The 22,117-nt window shown below is 42.1% G+C and overlaps 1 protein-coding gene across 1 annotated transcript in view; it reads left to right on the top strand.

Moving 5' to 3' along the window:
• Positions 1-19,903, top strand: part of LOC306748160 (neuropilin-2-like) — a gene marked incomplete at both ends in the record, with an annotated part of 89,360 nt that extends 69,457 nt beyond the window's left edge. The window contains 5 exons of the mRNA XM_079231292.1: positions 4,466-4,734; positions 4,822-4,918; positions 7,463-7,495; positions 17,736-17,798; positions 19,575-19,903. Of these exons, the coding sequence (XP_079087418.1) occupies positions 4,466-4,734; positions 4,822-4,918; positions 7,463-7,495; positions 17,736-17,798; positions 19,575-19,903 (791 nt within the window). The remainder of the gene's footprint in view (positions 1-4,465; positions 4,735-4,821; positions 4,919-7,462; positions 7,496-17,735; positions 17,799-19,574) is intronic.
• Positions 19,904-22,117: the final 2,214 nt, after the last annotated feature.

Genomic DNA, 22,117 nt, shown 5'->3' with positions numbered 1-22,117 from the left:
TTTAAAGGGACAATCCACCTATGCCTGAGATTTTAAACACCAGAAACTACCAGAAATGCATATCACTGAATATTGAGCAGTTAGCCAATAAAACAGCATTATGTATTAACAACACTCACTTATGCTGCAGGGATTTGGGAAGGCTTACTTGTGACTGAGATTTTTTTAAACTTTTGAATACTTTTGAATGTTAAATATTAAGACTATTCAGATAAAAATATTTGTTGTACAAAGAAACTAGTAATGCAGTGTTAATGTTACTTTATTACGTGTACTAATAATTACAAGCAAGGACATATTCTGATCTTTAATCAGATACATTTATCATATTAATCATCAAACTTCACACACACACAATGTAGAAACTTCCCTGTACAAACGCTGAGAACCCAAAAGAATACTTCAATCTCATCAAACATTGAAACTTTGTGAAAACTCTCACATTCAAGTTCTCATCTCGCTGGGTTTTCTTCATTTCAAGACATTTCTCATTGTATAAACACAGAAGAGAAAGCACCGTCACATTGGGACGTTTGAAGACTTTTGTGGCTAATTAAGAGCAAAGTGGTTGTAAGTTGCTGGGAGGAACAACTGACAGCAACTATGATGCAAGGATTTCACTCTGATCTGCTGAAGACTTAATTGGAGTTTCTTAAATTTCTTTTAGGTTTAACAGTCTCACTTTCACAAACCTAGTTTGTTACTTATTCTCTCATTTCTCTATCAGCCTCTATTCTTGGAGTTTAACTCCTTCCCCACATGTTATTCTCCTTCACTTCATCTCTGTACTTTATTCACTCTTGTAGCATCTTTTTGCTCGCTCCCTTGGTACGCTTTAATATCCTTACTTCTGCCTCCTTCTCCTTTTCTTTTCCTTCATTCCAGCCGACATTTTGTTCACCCATTAATGTCACTTCAACTGTATTTCCGCCCACATTTCTCCTTGTTACCCCTCACCATGCTTCTGTCATTGCTTCCTTCCTCTACAAGTCCTCCAGTCATCCTTTTCAGCTCTAACTCATACTACAGTATATTAAATCCCTTTCCACTTCCATCACTCTCACTCCATCACTGTGATCACCTCTTCCTCTCCTCACTGACCTCTCTCCTCTCCTATTTCCCTCAGTGGTACTTGCCTTTTTCCACATCTGTCCATCTTTAATAAGACAGCAAGAGGATAACCAAGACTGTTTTATCCATCACACACTCCCACACACACACACACACACACACACACACACACACACACACACACACACACACACACACACACACACACACACACACACACACACACACAGACATACTTCCTGTACTTGCACGCCCATAAGGCACACACACCACCCAGAGCGCTCTGATAAGTCAGATGATGGCTTTGACAGAAGTGCTGCCTTGGCTCTTCAGCTCCTCCTGAGGCGCCAAACACACACACACTTACGCAAACCACTCAAGGTGTGTGTGTGTGTGGGGTTTGTTTCCCACACACACACACACACACACACGACCTTGCCATTCACCAAGGTTTTCTGTTTATGTGCTGAAGCGCTCCAGTTCATGGTTGACTGAGCAGCTCCTTTAGAAGCAGACAGGGTCGTGACATAAGGCAAGGCTCTACATCACACTAGGCTGCTGTGTGTCATGAGCGTGTGTGTGTGTGTGTGTGCGTGTGTTTGTGCATGTGAGTAATTGATATAGCTGCGTCACTGTGTCCGTGTTAGACAGCAACATGACGTTAAGTCTTGTTCGACAGCAACACTAGCGCAGCACCCTGTCTGGAAGCTGTCTCGATATGCAAATCAAATCCCCATCCCCTGTCGCTGAAAGCCCTTTTAGGGTTGTTTTTTTTCTGTAAAAGAGAAAATCCGACCCGAACAGAGCTCCTAAGTTATTCTTTTGATCTCAGATAGGGCAAGACTGCAATTCTATACCCTGTGGAGATTTTCATCGAAAGAAACCCTTCACGCTACTCGTCGTCTGAAATGATTATGGAGTTATTGATAAGGAGAGGAAATGAGAATGAGGGAGGGTTGAGAAGTAGTATGAAAAATCATACTATATTATTTGATCACTTTAATGTGATCCAAAAGGTGTCACAGAGATACAACATATAAACCAATCAGCTTGTTTTTCAATCTGGACCCAAAGTATACAAAGATTAGCTGAAAATAATGATATAATGCAACGTAAGGACCCAAAAGTGAGTCCTTTCCTATTTAAACAAACAACAAATGAACAAAAAAAGAACACGTGAAACAGAGAATGTCTATCACCCAAAACACACAAGCAGGCATAAACAGTAGTAAAAGAAAAGAGGGAAAACTAATCCAGATTAAGTAGACATGTACAATCATGAGCATGTGCATGCAGGAATACAACATGACACATGTTTCAATAGCAATTAACAACATTAACTGGAAATGACATGTGTATGATGCTGACGGAGAAAAAAGCAATGCGGAAACCTTTCAATGAAGTCCCAAAATGTTCTTTCTCTATCTATCTGCAAACACTTTCTGACAATGCAATTTGATTTTCTACTAAAGCATGATGCGTGTGTTTTAGTGGCCTAAACCTAAATAGCCACATGCAGGACTCCAGATGCAAAGCCAAATCTCCGATGTCTCCGATATCCACGCGGCAATTATTTTTAGGAGACAGGGTTGATCCGTAAGCTTTGAGGCTGGAAGCATTTTCCAAACGTAACTGACATAAATTGCAACATGACCACGAAGGCGGCTCCTTTCAACCAGAGCATTAAAAACTACTCAATGCTTTTTGCTTTGTTTGTGGTGATCAGGAATGAAATCTGTGCAACACAAGAAATGGCCGAGTCATGTTTTGTGAAGTGCAGTTATCTCAAGTGTGCTGCAGTTTACATGCACACATAACTGCACTGCTTCTTCTACACATCTGTTGTCGTTGAAGTGAAGGTTACATACACATTATATAACTCTATATTATACGCACACTTAGATACTGCACACCAAAATCCAAATCAATAAACTCACACACAAGGCTCTTAACACACACACACTGACTGACAGACGAACTTGCGCACACGCAAAGACACCCGCGAATGAACTGCAACACACACACACACACACACATCTCCCTCCCTCCGAGCCAATTCCACATCCCTGCCTCTCCCTCCCATGGAGAGTTGTTAATTAATTCCCTCCCTTTGTACGTTCACCAAGATCAAACGAGGAGAAACAGAAAAACACAGCAACTTTCCCTAACTGTACTTAATGAGCAACGGTAATTGAGGTCCCCTTTTTCATTGCCTCCAAGTGAAGAAACAGAGTTACCTCAACCCAAATCCATTATTCATTAAGTGTGATGTGCTGCGAAATCTGTTGAGTGGTTCTTCTTCTTCTGTGTCTTAGCTGAGGCAGGGAGAAAACAGAGGTGGAGATGGATAGATGGATGATAGATGGTTGAGAGATAGATAGATAGCTTCTCTACTCTCTCTCTCTCTCTCTCGCTCTCTCTCTCTCTCTTTTGCATAGTCACACACAGCGTCTGTCTATCGATAAAAAGATTATTTGCAGCCCCAGCAAAGCTTTTACTCTGCAGCCAATAGACAAACTAGACACACACACAGCCAAAACACAGCAGCAAGCTAATGATTATGGTCCTGTTTGGGATGGAGAAAACATTGTAGCTCGGCCTTTCTCCCTCTCTCTCTCCCCCTCCCTTCCCCTTTACCATCTTTGCTCTCTGTCCATCAATTCTTTGAGCTGAGAGGAGAGAAAAGGAAGTGAATTAGATTGAAAAAAAATAGATAGAGTGAGTGTGTGTAGAGGAAGCACACACACAGAGATACACTATATGCGTTCACAAGCGGTGTAACTGTATTGGTATGATGGCTCTGCTGACTAAGTAGCAAAATCGAAGAGAGCAACAGAACAAGGTGTCAGCATTCAGAGTGATTAGGGCTGTTTAGCACTGTTGTGTGTGTGTGTGTGTGTGTGTGTGTGTGTGTGTGTGTGTGTGTGTGTGTGTGTGTGTGTGCCTGTGTGTGTGCCTGTGTGTGTTTGTGTGTGTTCATTTGTATCCATGGCCATTAGCGGCCATGATGAAATGGCAGTCTCATTTGCGGTTTAAGCCTCGTACCACAGGATGATGGAGGAAATGGCTTAAACGCTAAGCAACCACATTCCACTGCATTATTACATCATGCTGTACGTCGGGCCTGTTTCACCAGCGAGGAGTGAATCGGCTTTTGTGCCGCAGCACTGTCACAAATCCTGAAACTCATTATAATGGAATCAATTAAAAGAATAAAATGCAAATAGCACAGGCAAAGCCGCGAACGTACATCCCCGCGCTAAAAGGAGGGGCGATGAATCAGTTTAAAGGGCACGAATGTATCATTTGTTACAAGTAATGAATCTATAATGCATCACTGATCCTGCAATAATGAAGCATCCACCGCCTCTCGGTCTCTTTCTTTTCCTTCTAGACTTCTCAGGGAACTACCTCCACCTGGATGCGGGCGCCCACACCCAGCGCAAGCGAGCCCGGCTGCTGAGCTCCGAGGTGGAGCCGGAGCGAGGCCCGCTCTGCCTCCTCTTCTACTACCAGCTCCAGGGCGAGGCCCAGGGGAGCCTGAGGGTCCTGCTGAGGGACAACGACCAGGAGGAGACGCTGCTGTGGGCTCTGAAGGGAGACCAGGGGCCTCACTGGAGGGAGGGCCGCACCATCCTGCCCCAGAGCCCCAAGGAGTATCAGGTAAGGGTTGCATCTGGACTCACTGCAGGGAAACCGACATGTACTACTGAGCTTATTGTAATACACCTCTCTTATTCCATGATCTAGGTGGCATTCGAGGGCTTTTTTGATCACCCGACCAGAGGCCACATCAGAATAGACAACATCCACATGAGCAACAGCATCGAGCTGGAGAAGTGCACACGTAAGTCCCACAACCTGTCTGTCTACCTGTGTGTCAAGATGTCAAGATGGCCGCTCGGGCTTTATTCAGTCCATACAATTATCTATCTGTCTGATTCCCTCCCTCCTCTGCACCATGTTCTCACCAGAGACCGGTTGAGCGAGAGAGAAGGGGTACAAACTCATAATGTTTCTAGTTTACACACACAGACACACACACACGCGCACATACAAATAAATATATATAAAAAGAAAGTAGGCCACAAACGGCCTTTGGGCATGGATACTAATCTATCTTTCATATCTCCCTCCCTCTATCTCCTTCAGTGTTTTCCTATTCCACCCCACCCCTTCGTTTTATGATTCTTCTGGTGCTTTCTCTCCTTCCCTCTCGGTCCCTTAGCCGTGTCTCTCAGCCGATCCGTCTGGGCCATCGCTGATGTGCATGTTCGTGTGGTTCTTCTCGTCTCTCTCCTACACACACTGACACACAATGAGACTGATGCTAATGCTGATTGGCTTCCATTTAGGGAGCGTAAAAAAGTGCGGATTTATCGGAAAACGCGCCGATACAGGATTAGGTTTTTAAATCCTTCGCATTTGCTTGGTTGGCAAACGTGGCGTGTTCCCTCTGCCACAGCAGGACAGTGGTAGTTAGCCCGATGTCACCACACATATTGGCACACAAACAGAAACACACACACACACACACTGATGTATAGTGACGTCAAACTACCCCGTTGTTTTACAACAATAACCGTGACACATGAAGACACCACATTCAAATCCCGGTGAGGTCTCCAGTTGTTCACTTGGGCTGATGCTGTGTTTAACTGAAACATAAAGTACAATATTTGCAGATATTTTAAATGAGATTTCTCGGCATTCTACACATAAAGCCATGAGGGGGAATTCTCAGCCCGTGTTATAACAGTTGTATGACGTCTTCTGAGGCTTTGGGGAAGCTTTATCAATAACACTGATGATATCACCAGGATAATCTCACTTAGGGCTTTTGCCAGACAGGCCGGATCTAATAAACGCAGCTATCCAGTTGCATTATGGGAATTGAAGGATCCAGCATTTGTTTTGGCTGATTCAGGCTAGGAACTAAAAGTCTGGATATCTTGACCATTCTTATTCTCCCTCATAATTCTGTGTCAATGGCTATGACTGATTCATGTTTTAGAGAATTGTATCACTATTTTATATCTGGCATTTTTTATGTTAAAGTATGATGTCAGATGACAGTTTTTCCTTACAAATTTTTATGAATGACACTATTGCATACTGCCGTTCTATCTGGGACAACATCTTTACCTCCTTCACTTTTCCCACCAACATGTTTCCACCATTCTCTTTTTCTCTTTTTTTCTCATTATTCCATCACCGGGTGGGTCATACCTTATATCTTCTTTTTTCTTCTTCTTTACCTTGTGCTGCCATTCTCTCTTGTTTTCCCTCTGTGTTTCTCTCTTTTTTTCTCCCCCGTCTCTCTCGCTTTCATAATAGATGTCGTATCCTCCGGCAAATAATAAACAACAGTAAATTTCAGTCCCTCTTCCCGTGACCCTTTAACTTGCCTCCACCCTTCCTTTGTTGTCCTCTATTTCCTGTCTCTTCACCCTTCCTTCACTGTGTTCACCCCTCTCTTCCATCCACCCACTTCTTTCTTCTCCTACGATCGACACCTCTTGTGCCGACTTCGGAGAAGAGAGTTAGAGAGCATTCGCTGGAAGGAGAGAAATAACTGACATAGCAGAAAGAAGAAAGTGAGAGCAAGTCAGAAATGACAGACACACAAAGAGAGAGAGATTCATGCTTCCTGTCTTTCAAACCACACAACCCACTCTTTTGTCTCCCTCTCTTTATTTTCTCTCCATTTGGTAAAAGTGACTGTCATCCAGAAAGATTTATGGGCTTTTAGAGTCCTATATCATCTCGGAACTCGACAAATCTTTATTGATTTCCTCAAAAAGGAGTAGCACGTGCCTTCACAAAAAGTGCAGCGTCCTGCAGTTTTGCCATTTTAACTGCATTGAAATGCATTTCTGTTAACAATCATCAGAAACATAGTTTTTCCATGTCAATTTAATTATGGAAATATGCCACTGAGACTAAACAAATCTTGAATATGATATATTTGGTGCAGTATTTAATATTGTAAATGGGTACTTTATAATTAAATAAATGCATTCAATTGAAAATCATGTCATGCTCATATTGTATCCTCGTGGTTTAGCTTATTCTTTAAGGAGTGACATGGCACAGAGGCCTATGCTCTCACATACTGTATACCGCACCAACACTTGAAAGTGCTATATTACTTAATAATATTACGTCATAATCATAACGTAAGTATAAATAATTCTACTTATCCTTGATGATGAAATCCAAAAGTCCTGTCCTGGAGGAACTACACTGTGCACGAATCATCTGAACTTTAATCCGAAAATTTGATTCATATCACAGCGGTTCAGAACATCCCTTATCCTTTCAACGCTTTATCACACACATCAATTATTGACCATTATCAATAACACTTCTTTTTCTCTCTCTTCTCCAGAGCCTTTCCCCGCCTTAACTCCTGGCATAACCAGTAAGTCCTACTTCCTGTTCCATTTGTACTTCCTGTGCCAACTGTCTGTGCTTTCTGCTTGTTGCTCAGCTCAGCTCGCAGCACTGCACTGGCCCTGAGTGACCTATAGTGCATATTATATGTTGCATACAGCTAAATACACATAGAACACACTCATACTGACAGAAAAGCCTGCCCTCCAGCTATTACATCATCTCCAAACAAATCCAACTATGGTTTCTGACGTGTACAGTACAATGTGTAATATGTACATATAACTACATACATTTCCAACATCTTAAAAAATCCATGCCAAATTGATGGATTTTGATACGTGGACTTTATCCACATTTAATACAATAATGGCGACAACGTTGCAACTTGACGGAATGGATCCACTGCATTGTTTCAGCATGACTCCCTGCATGTTGGGCTGATACTCTGTTATGTAGTTTGTTCCTCAGTGAGAAAATGACTATTTGCCGCTAACATAAACACATAGTTACACATATTTACAACAATATTGGCAGGCCGTAATATAGCAACATGTGCAATTCCAACGGAGTAACATCAGGGTGTATTTGCACTTTCCACAGACCTTTTCCAGTCTGTAATGGTGTGCACCACGATGTGTGGGATCTGTTACTGAAAGACGTTTTTCTTTTCTTTTCTATTGTATTGCTCATATGGTAAATTAATTAAAAGGTGACATAGGAGCAGAGGTAAAGATCACAAGGGCATGGCTGAACAGTCCCCATCTGGTTGTTTTCTTTGGTTATCAATGAAACTAAAAGAACTGAGCAGAGCTCTCTGTTTAACTCAGTCAAACCAAACTACTTCCTAATTGTAGAGAACAGCACACATTCGGTCCTCATTCATTCCTTCTTCCTGATTTTCTGTCACCATGTAGCTCTCTCTCTCTCTCTCTCTCTCTCTCTCTCTTCATTCAACGCCATACAAGGAGTCTCTCTTCTTAGTCTCTATTTCTTATTTCTGCTCTTTTCAATATTTTGCTTTCTGCTTCTCTACTTACATCTCAACCAGTCTTTTTCATTCCCTTTTTTCTTAATTTTTTCTTCTCCTCTTCTCTCCTGTTCACCATTCATTCACCTTTTTTCCTTTTCCCTCCTTCATCCTCAAATAAGCCAGTCTGACAGCAGATTAAATGGTTTTAGGCAGATTATTCTATTTGATTGCTTGTTTTCAAAGTCTGGGCTGTGACCTAAAATGCCAGACTGCTTTTGTTTAGAGACCCACAACAAATGGACATGGGGATTTTTTAGGAGCCAGGGCTTCAGTGACACTGAACTTCTTCAAAGTTGGACCTGGAGTAGTATATCAAGACTTTTAGAATTTGTAGCTATTTGTGTGTTTTTTTTGTTGCATTTTGTCATTTGTCCACATTGATCATGGATGGTTGAGATCACATCTGTGTCTTTGATTACTTTGTATTGCTGTAGAGGCAAGGGACTCGGGTTGTTGAAGTGTGTGTGTGCGTGTGTGTTGTGTGCGCGTGTGCGTGTTCCTAGTGTGTGAATAGATCAAAACCATTCTTTGAATTCTGTCAGGTGCTTGAGCGACGGCTTAGTTTTTGTTCGCCACAATTCAATAAAAAACAAGAATAGCAATCCCAAAAATAGTAAAAGCCTTTAGCCAAACGCAGAAAACTCTCACCGACCTCGTAGGCTAAATATTTGACCTAATGCTTGCGGGTTCTCAGAATATTGCATCCTGAGCAGGTATCGTGTGACTCGCAGCATGACAACAGTGTCAGCTCTCACACACGTATGTTTTCATGAGACCGAGCCCCAGTGAGACGGATTGAGTTTCTCCTCTGAGACGCCTGTTGAAAAGTGAGCTATAAGAACTAATGTGTTTCTCTTCGGATGAGCGGATTAAGTTGAACTTCATTCTAAGCTTACTGCATAGATTGTTAATATATACAGTATATATACTTATTTTGTGTGTGGTTCGTAGCTCTGGACAGAAGGGTTTCTGTGTTTTTTTAAACAAGATTTTGAGTGATGAAAGCGTAGAGAGAAAATGAATGGAAGATAATTTTAATTCAATTAATTTAATTAAAAAACTTAGATTGACTCCATCAATTCCGTGAGGAAGAGTGAGGAGGAATACAGTGTCCTTAGTAATTCATATTTTAATTGTATCCCACAAAAATACATTAAATTAAATAAATTACTCGACCCGAAATGTCACATTAATGGAGAAGCTTCAGGGGCTTTTTAGATCAAATTTATTGTGTGATTATTAAGCGATAGCTTAACGTGATCCTCGGGTTAACGGTACAGTGGCAGCTTCATTGTGGCGTGACGTGGACCAGTGTGCCACTGTGTTGGGTTTTTGTATCCATGGCAACCGAGGAGGCGTTAGGCTTCTGAAAAAGGGGACGGCTGGCGGCACACTGACCGATCATGATACTCACACACACACACACACACACGCACACACACACATACAGAGAAAAGAAGCTAATTCTGGCTTCTGCTCCACTTTATCTCATTCAGATGAGGAAAGATTGTTGATGTGTGAAGTGTTAGACTTTGAACGAGAAAAAGATCAGTGATTCGGAAACTCTTGTAACCAAAGTTCCTTGAAAGCCACACTTTTTTAGCTTACGTTAGGAGTGGTGCTCTTGAGAAAATGTTCCCCTTTGTTCCTGTTTTAGAAGAAGAAGAAGAAAGTAACGGTCAATTTTTTTGCAGCCCTAGAAATCATCCGTGTCTTAATCCACTGATGCAAAGGCTCTCCGCTCAGGCTGCTTAGAGCACAGCTTTACAATCAAAGCCAATTTTAAACCCTTAAAGAGTTCTTCTGAACTTTTTATTTTTTATTTTTTTTAAAGACAAAATTAAGCTCACTGGTTTCCTTGAGGTTCTCTGTCTTTCTCTGCACCTCTCCTGCGTCTGTCCTTTCATTATTGCTCTCTTTTATCTCCATCTACTTTCCCCGCCTCTATTTCCTCTTTATTTTGACCTTTCTTTTCTTTTTTCACGTTCGTTTTTCCGTTCTCTCCCTCCCGTTCTCTTCCTCTGTCTTTCTTCCTTGCACAACCTCTCTCTCAGCGGGTTTCTTTTACGGTGAGTTGACAGTAGTATTGAAGTTTCAGACAAACCCTCTAATGCAGGATTAAAGATATCATGGCAGGATTAGTGCTCTCCCTTCACTCCCCTTCCCTCCCACCCTCTCTCCTCACTTTCTCTAACCCCTCTCTATTTCACTCCATTCTTTCTTTCTATAATGCCTCCTTTCTCCCCTCTGTAATTTCCCTCTGATTTCCCCTCTTCCTCTAGCCATCAATTTCTCCCTCCACTCAACTGCCTTATGTGATCTTGCCCTGATGAAAGCAGCCGTGTCCTCCAGAATACAACCACTTAACACTCCCCACCCTTCGTCCGAGTCAGCCAGTCACTGCATAATCAAGGCTTTGCATTCTCCGATTGAATCTGAACGCATCGCATGAGCCTCTTCCTGTCAATGTGCAGCTAATTGTTGTGACGTTTGCATCAGCCAGAAACACAGCGCAATTCAAACATACGTGCATCAGCATTTTGTTTTAATGAAGATTTAAGATGACTTGGTGTATGCAGTTTGGTGTTTAAATATTGGGAAAGTGAGCTACTTCTGGAAGTTGTTTTGCCTGCAGTAGATCTTATATATTGTGTTTAGTTGAATACCAGCAAGGGACATAATTGCAGCTCACTGTTGCCGTAAATTGACAATTCACTGAATCCCACCCCCGTTAATTACTGTTAGGCCTGTCAAGCATTACATTCTCGCTCAACATGTATGCAATTTACATTGAAGAAAATGGCAGATTTAACAATTGAAATCCTTAGTATTTTCTGAAACAATAGATTCTTGATTTTCGACAGGTAGACAAAAGCAGGCTTCTCATTTCTTGCTAGCTCTCATCAGTTCTACCAGCTGAAGTGGCACATTTGATCAGCTATGGCTAGTTAGCTAATACAAGCTGTAATCCATCCTATAGTATTACAATGAGACACAGTATGTTTGAAACCCCACAAACTAAGCTAGTTTAGTTTTGGGCAGCTAGGTAATGATGTGCCTGTAAGCCTTGAAAGCAATGCTTGTTGCTACTGTAAGTAGTAAGCTAGTTAGCGCGACAAGCTAACGATTGCATTTTACGATAGATTAGATAAACACTTTGTTTAATCCCTTCCTTATAGGTTTTCTCGTGGGTTTTGGAAGGGCTACGACTTAACACACTTGATTCAGCATGTGCAGAAATCTAAAGCTTGACAGATGCCTAGCTACGATTGCTAAAATGTTATTTGCTGTCCGGGGGAGGGGTCTAGCGAACAATTCTACAGCTTTTTGACTCTCCAATAGGGTCTGCATGCCTGCCTCGCTCGTCCATAGTGCCAACCAGTAATGTGTCCTCCTGCCCTCCAGGGGGTGCCGTGTCTGGGATGGAGCCCACAGTAGACACAGTGGTGGTGCAGCCTCTTCCTGCCTACTGGTACTATGTGTTGGCGGGAGGCGCTGCCCTCATGCTGCTGGTCACTGTAACCGTGGTGGTGACACTGTGCTGCCATCGGTACCACTGGGCGCCCAAGAAGACCAGCGCTAGTCACCATCATTCAGTGGCGTACCACAACAGCCAGCATCCAAATCAGCCAAGTCACCAAAACTGCTACCAGAACCAAAACCTCAGCTATAATCTGATCCAGAGCCCGAACCAAAACCACCTGTACCCAGGTACCGGGCCGATTGTTGACCCCATGCTCACCATCAGACTGGAGAAAGACGACAGCTATGATTCCCGGTGTTGAAAACAACTGGATCCTTGAATGATATCTTTTATTTTGAATGCTTTGTTCAAATAAAGCGCTTAAAGGGTGTCAAAACTCCCTGAAATACATGATCAACGGCAGTGTTCAGCATGATGAGAATCTACAGAGAAGAGACACTGCAGCTCCCGTTGCTCATGACTGATCTAATTAACTGATCAGCATGCACCTTTGCTAAACTTCCTTGTGGGCTGCCTCTGGCAGAATGAACGTGTGAAAACTTTACCATCGCTGGGGCGAGTAGATGAAACAACTTTAATTGCCAATTCTGATGGCTGATGAGGGCCTGATAACAACATTAGATTGCTACTTTTTTGATGTACTTTGGAGCCTAATGGCTTCTGCAGCTGCACCCCAACTTGGGAGCCTGGACATGAAGACTGCCTGACAAACTGTGGACAAAACATATGTACACGCAGTGCACATATCATTGTTTCTTCTTCTACAAATGTCAGAGCAGGAAATGTCTGTCTGCCCTGCTCTGAACTGCGGCTTGGACACTGCCTGCCTCCAAATACTCTGTCCGACAGAGAGGGGATTTACACACAGGTACAGGGAGATAGAAGTCGCAATGTGTGCTGCATAAAGAAAGAAGTCTATTTCTCTGGGTCTGAATGAAGCTGCTGTTTATTTGTCCACTAGCCTTTGAGAGACCGAGAGTGACAGAGACAGATTAAGAACAGAGAAGGAAGAGGTATGGGGAGAATTAGTGCTGCCTGTCCAGTCGTGACAGATAGACGGCTGCACATCCACCGTGGGTGGCTCCTTTGGTCTGTGAACGAGGAATCAGTGTTGTCTGATTTACACAGGGAGGATAGGATGAGACACCTTACATCGCATCCTGCAGACCTAGAAACAAACACTGGCTCCGCATCAAAACACACAAAGGCTCAAAAGTCTCATACACATATGCACGGACACTTCAAAACTTTTCAGCGGCTAATAATTGAGTCTCGCGAGTGCGTTCTTCATAACATCCTGATATGCCTTTTCTTAAAATGTGCTTTAAAATACTCTTACCTCTTCGCCTCCAGAGAGGTGGTGCCTCAGTGTCAAATCGGAGTATGAATGGACTCCCTACAGTTTTGCCTTGATCTTATAAATAATCCAATGCCTGTCTGTTAATGTTCAAATGAAACATCGTTGTATGTCCCACACACAGACTGGATGAATGAACCAAATCAAAAATCGTATGTGTTGAGTATCTAAAAATGCATTTTTTTTTTCTTCTTTTCTTTCAAGTCTGTGCAAGTTCAAAGTATTTTTCTGTTCAATATTTTTTGTGTGTCATCCCATGACAAAATCAATAATTTGTGAAAATCTGAATGTTTGGCATATTATCCTGGTGACCTGACAATGTGGTGCACTGCTCGGTTTGGCCTCTGTTCAACAGGTGAGACCAAACAATGCTGGAGGAGAGAGTTTCCTACTTATGAAGGCTTTTAGAAAAAACACTGATCTCGGATCACTGCTCATTTATTTTTTGTCATTTCATTTCCTATGAAATGTCAAATAAGACTGATTCTGGTGCAGCACTATACCGTCACACCCCTCACACAGATTTATTGATATTTTCTTAATCATCCGTCTCACCTTACATGTGTTTTCAGTTTACGATATATTATATTGAGAGTAACATTGGCACTTTTCTGCTTCTTGATGATGATTTATTGGCGTATTTGATGATTTGTGACAATTTCTTACATTTACTGTGAATCTTAGTAGAAACAATACGTTGAGTACTGTACTGGTTGTGAGTTAATTGGAAGTTGTTTCTTTGCAATCACATGTTGCAGGATGCCTTCATGTGCTTCTGATGTATAATAGTTATCCGATGTTTTTTTTTCTACCCGCTGACTATTGTTTTAAAGCAACAGCTATTTTTGATTGTGTTCACTGAGATGATCTTAACCATTTTGCAACAGCAAATGTTTGTCCCTCATTTAAAGCGTCCAGCTTCAAGCTAAAATCACACAGGGGTTCAAAATGGACGCAAATCAATATGTTGTGTGAAAATGATTATGTTAAAGAGAAGTGATTTAATTTGCCTGGTTTTGGTTTGAAAATGCAGATCAACTATCTAGTCAGATCCTGTAAAACTGTGCGCACCACTGTGGCGCTTATTTCCTGGAGTTCTCATAGCTCACCATCTTATGTTGTGTTCTACCCCCCTGCACCATTTTGTTCATGCTCAAATCCCCCAGCCTTTTTATCAAAACCCTGCTTGTTCCTATTCTACTCCTTCCCTTCATTGCAAATCCTCCCAGTAAAAAAAAAAAAAAACACAGGAGAGGAAATGAGAGACAGAAAAGGAGGAGAGAAAAATCTCTCAGAGGAGCAGGGCCCATTAAGCGAGCCCCCTTTCCCTCCAAAGAATGCGCCCAGAGATGGAGGAAGATGAAAGAAGTAAAAAAAGAAAAACCTGCTCTCTATACTTTCTAAAGATAGATTTTTTTTTTTTAGAGGAAGGCTGACAGGGAGGCAGGTTGGAGTTTGGATTGAAGGAGGGAAAGACTTGAAGGAGGAGGGCAGGTTGTTTCAAACACAAAAGCAGATGAAAGAAGTCTTTTGGCAGAATGGACAGGGAGATGGAGACACACACACTGAACTCACTGCACACACACACACACACAAGCGAACAAACACGAACCTGCAGCGCTCCATATTGACTTGTTCCATCAAATTGTGTCGTAAAAATGTGGTTTTGTGCTTAAGTCAACAAGTATTTTTGTTATATTGTGCTTGCATATCCATCCCCTCTCCCTTCCATTTCAATCGACTTGTGTATGATTTACTCGTTATATGACTCACTGTAGCGGCCCTGTGCTGTAACCCAATCAATGTGGGTCCGAAATTCAAACGAAGAAATGATATATGACTGTATTTATGTTGTGCTACTTCTGCACTTTTCTCTTTCATTCTCTCTCTCTCTCTCTATCAAACTTTTTGCAAGATTTGGAAAATGTGCTGGCGTCTCTTTACGCAGCGCTTTCAAATCAACCCTCACCTCCCTCTCCCTTCTCCATCACAGACTACTTTGAAGCCCTTTAATATTTCTAATTAGTTAATGGAGCTTATTGCATTCATAAAACCCTGCGGTAAGCATTTCTAGCCCTTAGGCCTTTTTTTTTCTTTCTTTCTGCCTCCTCCCTCTCTGCTCCTGGAGAAATATTACGAGTGAAAGCACTCTAACAGGTCCTCCGGCCCCCACTGGCACAGCGTATGGTGCCAAAGAGCCATCCATGTCTTTTCCTGAATAAAAAAAAAAAAAAAGTCCTCTTTTTATTCTTCTCTTTGCTAATTGGAGAGTGGAGATAAAATGGGGCTGCAGGGAGTTTTAATCTCCCTTCAGATCCTCGTGATGATTCTTCTCAGGATCCCAGCCGTCGGGCTTTAAGCCAGGATCATTAGAAAGTGTTCAACAGTCGTCCAAAGAGTGTCCGAGCATCTGTCTTTTCTTTATCCCGCTTCTTTTGCTTTCCTCCCGTTGATTTAATGTTTCGTCGAGGCCCGTGGTGATCTCGGTTGACTGTGAGAAAGGATAAGTTAGAGCCCTGCGGGTCTGTTGTGGGAGCGTATACATTTACCAGAAGACTGATTAGATGCTTCCATGTGCATGTAGGACACTTAGTGAGGTCTCACACGGAGAGTGCATTTCAGTAGGAGCTCCGAAAGATAGTGTGAGCTACAGTGTGACTACTGGGATCAGCCAGTTGAGCAGGAGTTTAAGGGTTTTACATAGAATAACATGACAGCATTGTTTTATTTAGTTGGGTGGTTCGTGATCTGCAGGCCACTGGAGTTTTCCGGGCTCGCATAATGCTTTGAGACGTTTGTTCAGAAACCTTTTGATCGCCTGTATTTGCTTTTGTTCTTATTTCTCTCTTTTCGCCCTCAATTTCAGTGATGTCAAATCACACATTTTAGAGGTAAAGTGCATTTTTTCGAGGGGGGGGTGGAACTACCTTGATGATGTCAGTTTTAATCAAATGAATCGATGATGTTATTGCTCCTTTATTTCTTGTTCAAATAATTGAGTTGGTTTTTTTACTGATCCGGAGGATTTTTCTGTATGTAAATCTGCTGGCTGCAGCACAGACTGGCCTTTCTGCAACACGGCCTCAGCGAGGGATGAACTTAACTAGTTTTAATTCAACCTGTGACTAGTTTAGACACAAGCCTTGACATGGTAAACTTGTTAAACGTTCATCCCTGGCTTCAGCCGCCTCATTGATGTGTTTACTCCTGTGCACTTTCTCTGCCTCTATGAAAGAAAGACCTCAACTTTACGATTGTCTGTTTGACTTGCGCTGGATTTCACTGTTGTGCACTTAAAGCAAATTAAATATTGAACTCCAGAGAAACATACAAAAGCCAGAGGCTCACATACTCAGTCCCATAATCAGATAATTAAATAAGCAAATTCCCAACAACCAGACATCGGAGAATGAAGACTCTCCATTCAGCTTTGGGTTTAATGGTTGCTGTAATTTCTTTTGTTTATTCTCTAATTGGGTTTGGAAGCCAACTTTGGGTCAATTTTAAACAATTAAAGATGTGATTGATTCACTTCTTTAATTTCAAGTAAATTACCTCATATTTAAAACATGAGCAAATATCTTCATTTCACAGATAGCAGGTTTAATTTTAAAGTATTCATCTCTTATTACTTTACAGACTGAAGAGTAGTGGATTTTCGTAGATGCTGTTTATAGAAGATAAAGTCTGGATGCCAAATGTTAAAATTGTCTCGTGAAAAAAAAAATGACCTTATCTAACTGAGGAAATGAGGCTCCATATCTTTTTTCATATCAACTAAATTAGTTTTCCACCTCAATGTCCTTTAAATATCTATATAACAGCTTCACTCTATAATACATTTTCGGTTGCTTTGCCACAGCAATAAATGATTATCAGCTGCTCAGATATTGCTCTTTTTTTCTGAGAAATATAATTTTCCTTGAATAAAAACTGAATTGAAGCCGAGTTGAGCTTCCAGACCCTTTACAGCCTTGCACTTCGGCCTGCCTCAGAAATAGAATGTGGTATTTTAGCTTGTTGAATTTCATGGTCTTGGAATAAAAAGAAAATATATTGTTGGGAATGTGAAGGTAATAAAAGTGATATTTTTCTATGAAACAGTTGTGGGTATCTTCTTCTTTTTCACCGTTCATCTCTCTCTCTTCAAATAAAACGGTTTAAACTGTAGGCGATCTCTCGCTTGATATCTTCACACAGTCTGAACAAGATCACTCACTCTTTGAACTCTTTCTGCTGTTTCTGTAGTTTGATTTCCATCTACAAATGTAGCTTGTGTGCTGACAACATAAGAGATGGAGTGATGCTATCACAACCTGCTGTGGACTCTTGAGTGGCTCTGGCTTGACTGGATGTTTGAGATTAATACTGCTCTGTTCTGATCTTTTTAACAGATCCCAGGCCCATGGATTTTGGAAACGATCCTGTTTACAACCACATGACCCCCATCAATGGAGGTGAGGTTTGAAGTCCCCTTCTCTCCCTCTCGTCTCAGCCCGAGGCCGAACTGGCGGTTTTACAAGTCTCACCCAAATAATAGGGAAATAGCTCTTAAAGCAGAGGCATGCCCATGGCTCTTCGTTTTACTTTACACGAAGAAAGCCTGTGGCAACAGTGACAGACAACCTCTGGTGTGTGTGTGTGTGTGTGTGTGTGTGTGTGTGTGTGTAGTGCAGTGTGCAGAGACAGTAAGAGTTTGAGGGAGAATCCCAAAGTGTGTGTGTGGGCATGTGGGCATGTTAGCGTGTGTTTCCTCTCCTCCTCTTTCATGTTCTGTGGTAGACAAAGTGAGACAGACAGCTTCCTCCTGGGCACCGAGAAAACATCTGTCTGTAACAATCACGGTTTACTTCCTGTGTGTGTGTGTGTGTGTGTGTGTGTGTGTGTGTGTGTGTGTGTGTGTGTGTGTGTGAGTGTGTGTGCGCCCACATGCATGTGTTATTATTCCTTGTTTCTCCCAGCCCCTTGACAGATACAAGAAGAGTACTCAGCCTTTACCTCACTAAACAATGCTGTTTGCTGTCTGTTTATTGCCTTCCTCTGTGCGCCTGTGTGTGTCTGTGTTCTGCCATAAAACACTCTAAATGCAGGACCTAATTGTGGATTGGCTTGTTCATGTGTACACATTCATTAAGTGGATTAGCCTGATTGCGTATGCCAGCTAGATGTGCACACTTCAACACACACAAGACACATCGGAGAGCACCTTTAGAGTAATTAATTTCATTATGTTTCCAAACTCATGAAGTCAACAACAACAACTGAGGTAACAGAATGAGCTGTTCTTGAATTAATCCGCGATGATGCGGGACGTTTGCCTCCGATACAGTTACATGCAGACTATGTGACTGAGGAAATATCACAAGTTAAAAATGTAATCTATACGCAGTAAAACGCTCAGTTCATTACACTCAAGGGATCTGCTGCTGAGTGTGTAATAAGCAGTAGCTTGTTGTGGCTAATGTTAGCGAACTAAAGATAGATATAGTTATTAATGTAAGTGACGTTACTGACTCTTCTCAGCTTGTGCTACCATTATATTACATTTCAACACTATCTCGTAATTGTCACTTGTGGACACAGTGGCGATGTTAAGCAAAAGTTGCATTGGTTCACTTTAAAGGAATATTCCAACGTATTAGCGCCTTGGTTTCAAATCATTTATGACATTTTCTTTGTTTTCCTTAACCTGCTGCTTTGACACGATCAGTCAGTGGTACCAGATGGTAGAAATATGTAGTATAGCATGTAACCATAACCCCAGAGTAGTCTTAACTTAATAATTGCTGTTAAGAAATACATTTTCTAGATATAAGGGAACCTATCTGCCACAGTGGCAGCCAGGTGACCCTAAATCTTTACCTGACTCAGCCAGAATGGATCCTGTATTTAGTCGGTGCTAATGTCATTCCCTGTGCCCATCGTGCTGAACATCAAGTCCGTTCTTTGTGACGTTGCGGTTGTAATCATCTCAATTGGAGCCACAGACAAAAAAATAAGGTAACTGACAGAAATGTCTCCAGATCTTGACGTTCACTGCGGTGGATCTGATGACTCTAGTCAGTTTCTGAAGACCGCCACCTGATTCTGATGATGAATGATGAATGAAAAAGCGTAACAAACATCTAAATTAGATCACTTTAATTTGATGGGATGTGAAGTATATCTGATCTGTAGGAAATCACAGTGAATATTGTATTGTATTTTTCTAAAGTCTCCTCTTTTGTCTCCAGACTATGTCTTCTCCGGTTGGCCGTCCTCCTTCTCGACCCCCTCCTCCTCTGATATGGACCCCTCCTCCGTGACCCTGGTGTCAGAGAAAGACAAGGACAACGCCTGGCTGTACACGCTGGACCCCATCCTCCTCACCATCATCGTGATGAGCTCGCTGGGCGTGGTGCTGGGCGCCGTGTGCGCGGGGCTGCTCCTCTACTGCACGTGCTCCTACAGCGGGCTTTCCTCGCGCTCCTCCACGACACTGGAGAACTACAACTTTGAGTTGTACGATGGGATTAAGCATAAAGTGAAGATCAACCAGCAGAGGTGCTGCTCAGAGGCATGAAGACGAGGAGAATGATGGGGGGGAGGTGAGGGGGAAAGACACGTCTCGTGATCTCCTGCAGAAGTCATTTAGTTCTGTTCTCGGCTCGGACAAAGAAAACACAAAAAGGAAGCGCTATCTGTTATTTCAATCCCCCGTGTCCCCGACATAATATCCTGCTCTGATGTCTAAAGGGGGTAACACTCAGCCCGGAGTTCCCCCTACTTGTGTGCTAGTGGGAACTCGTGACATTGATCTCCCCCACATGCTATGAGGCCTAAACTGGGGGAACACCCGATCCCAGTCAACCCCTTCCCACAGTACCATATCTCCTCCGCCTGCAGGAGAGAGCCTGCTCGATTTTAAAAAGCCTGTGAATGAATGAAGGAATGAATAAATGATTATGAATGACAGATCTACCATAGAATATAACCCACCAGCCACTAGAATGGAGAAAGACTATACAGCACCCATGACAATCTGGACATTTGGACCACAAATGGCAGCACAGTCTGGGGGCGTCTGGTTCAAATGTTGGTGATGGAATTCCTAATGAAGAAGAGAATTGCATTCACTACTTTGTAGAAGGGCATCGTCATTGTGTCCTCATCGGCTTGAATTTGAATGTGGCCAATAGAGACGGCATGCTGAAATAAATAAAATCCAGCTTCTGACTATTAGGGGAAGACTTCAGCTCCAGTGGACCATTTTAATGTGGGTACTTTTGACTGAAATCAACACATATCAAGCGAATGCCTATCCCCCGAAAGAAGTTCAAAAGATATCGAACCACACTGCTCTAATGAATCGAGATTTCTAAAGGTGGAGAAGACAAAGAGGATGAAAAAGGACATTTTCTTTTTGTTTGTTTCTGAAAGTTTTCGATATGAGTTCTGGGACTTTCAAACGTCCGTTAGCTCGCCACATGGCGCTCGCTCGCTCCCTTGTCTGCCCTTGGTCTGCGCTTTGTGAAACCAGTGGCATAGAAGAGTAATGGTGACTGTTTTTGTTATGTTTTAGACTCGTGTCTGAGGGAGAAAAAAAGGTAAAGAAATGCCAGCTTCAGTTCGTAGCCGCCCTGTAGAGCTCTTACGCCATTTTTAGACTTTCTTTAGCATTGTGTTGGACTTCATGGTCTTAATTGTTACTTCAGCCCTTTTCTATTTTCACACATTTTCCACTATAGATGATCAGTCTTTTCAAAGAGTAGAGGAACGGTAAAATAAGATGGAAGACAGAAAATCAGAGATTTATTTAAATCTAACATGCTGTTATGGAGTCGTGCTTTAGATTCAGTATTATAGGGTTTGTCTTTGGTATATATCTATATTTTTTTGCTTTTCAGACTGTATGCCCAAATGATGGACAGACACTGTGTGAACAAAATGTCAGTGATTGTTTTATTGCAACCTATGGATTGCCAAAGAGCTGTGTATGTGCACAGGGGGTCTGGACAAGTGTTACAAGAGGCAGGGTGGAGAACGGACTCGGTGAGGAATCACCCTGCCTTTTATCAAAATAAATTAAAAAGAGGAGAAGAAATGACTAAAGGAGGAGAGTGGAAATACCGTTGACTTTCTTGGACACACAATCGAGCCTTAAGCTAACTACAGTATACGCTGTATCGGAGGACAGCCATCGAGGAGTGCCAGTGCTGCTGGAGAGACTGATGAACAGGAGGAGACACACACAGAGAGAGAGAGAGAGAGGAAATATGGTGTTTATGTTAACATGCAGGAGAAGTCGCATCAATCATCCAACAAACATCAAACATGTTTATGCAGCTTTCTCCCATCGGCTACATTCATGTGCCGCTCTTTGGCTTCAGCTTTAATACATTTTGGTGGAAACTTAAAGCTAACCCATGGAGATGTTGACCACTCATAGCGCTGCTGAGCAACGTTTCCATTTTCTTTGTATCTTGTGCATGCACACAAACATGGTGTCACACTATTCCAGTGAATAGAGGGATAAGCTGGCAGCGATAACATTTTCATCAAAGGAGAAGTTTTAATTATTAGTGAGGGGGGGGGGGGGGGGACTTTCCAATAGGTTTTTATGAGGAATGCATTGCATACAACACATTTCTTCAAAGATACACACAATGTGTAACTATAACTCCACAGGTTACCTTTAATGCCTCCCAATTTTTACAAAAAAAAAAATGTAAATGTTTTTTCTGCAATATACACTTTGGACTACTTAAACAAACGTTTAGTTGTTATGGTCATAGTA

Source organism: Taurulus bubalis (genome assembly GCF_910589615.1).
Source record: "Taurulus bubalis genome assembly, chromosome: 15".
Taxonomy (NCBI): Eukaryota; Metazoa; Chordata; class Actinopteri; order Perciformes; family Cottidae; genus Taurulus; species Taurulus bubalis.
The sequence above is the reverse complement of the archived record's forward strand: the minus strand, read 5'-3'. Positions and strand labels throughout refer to the sequence as shown.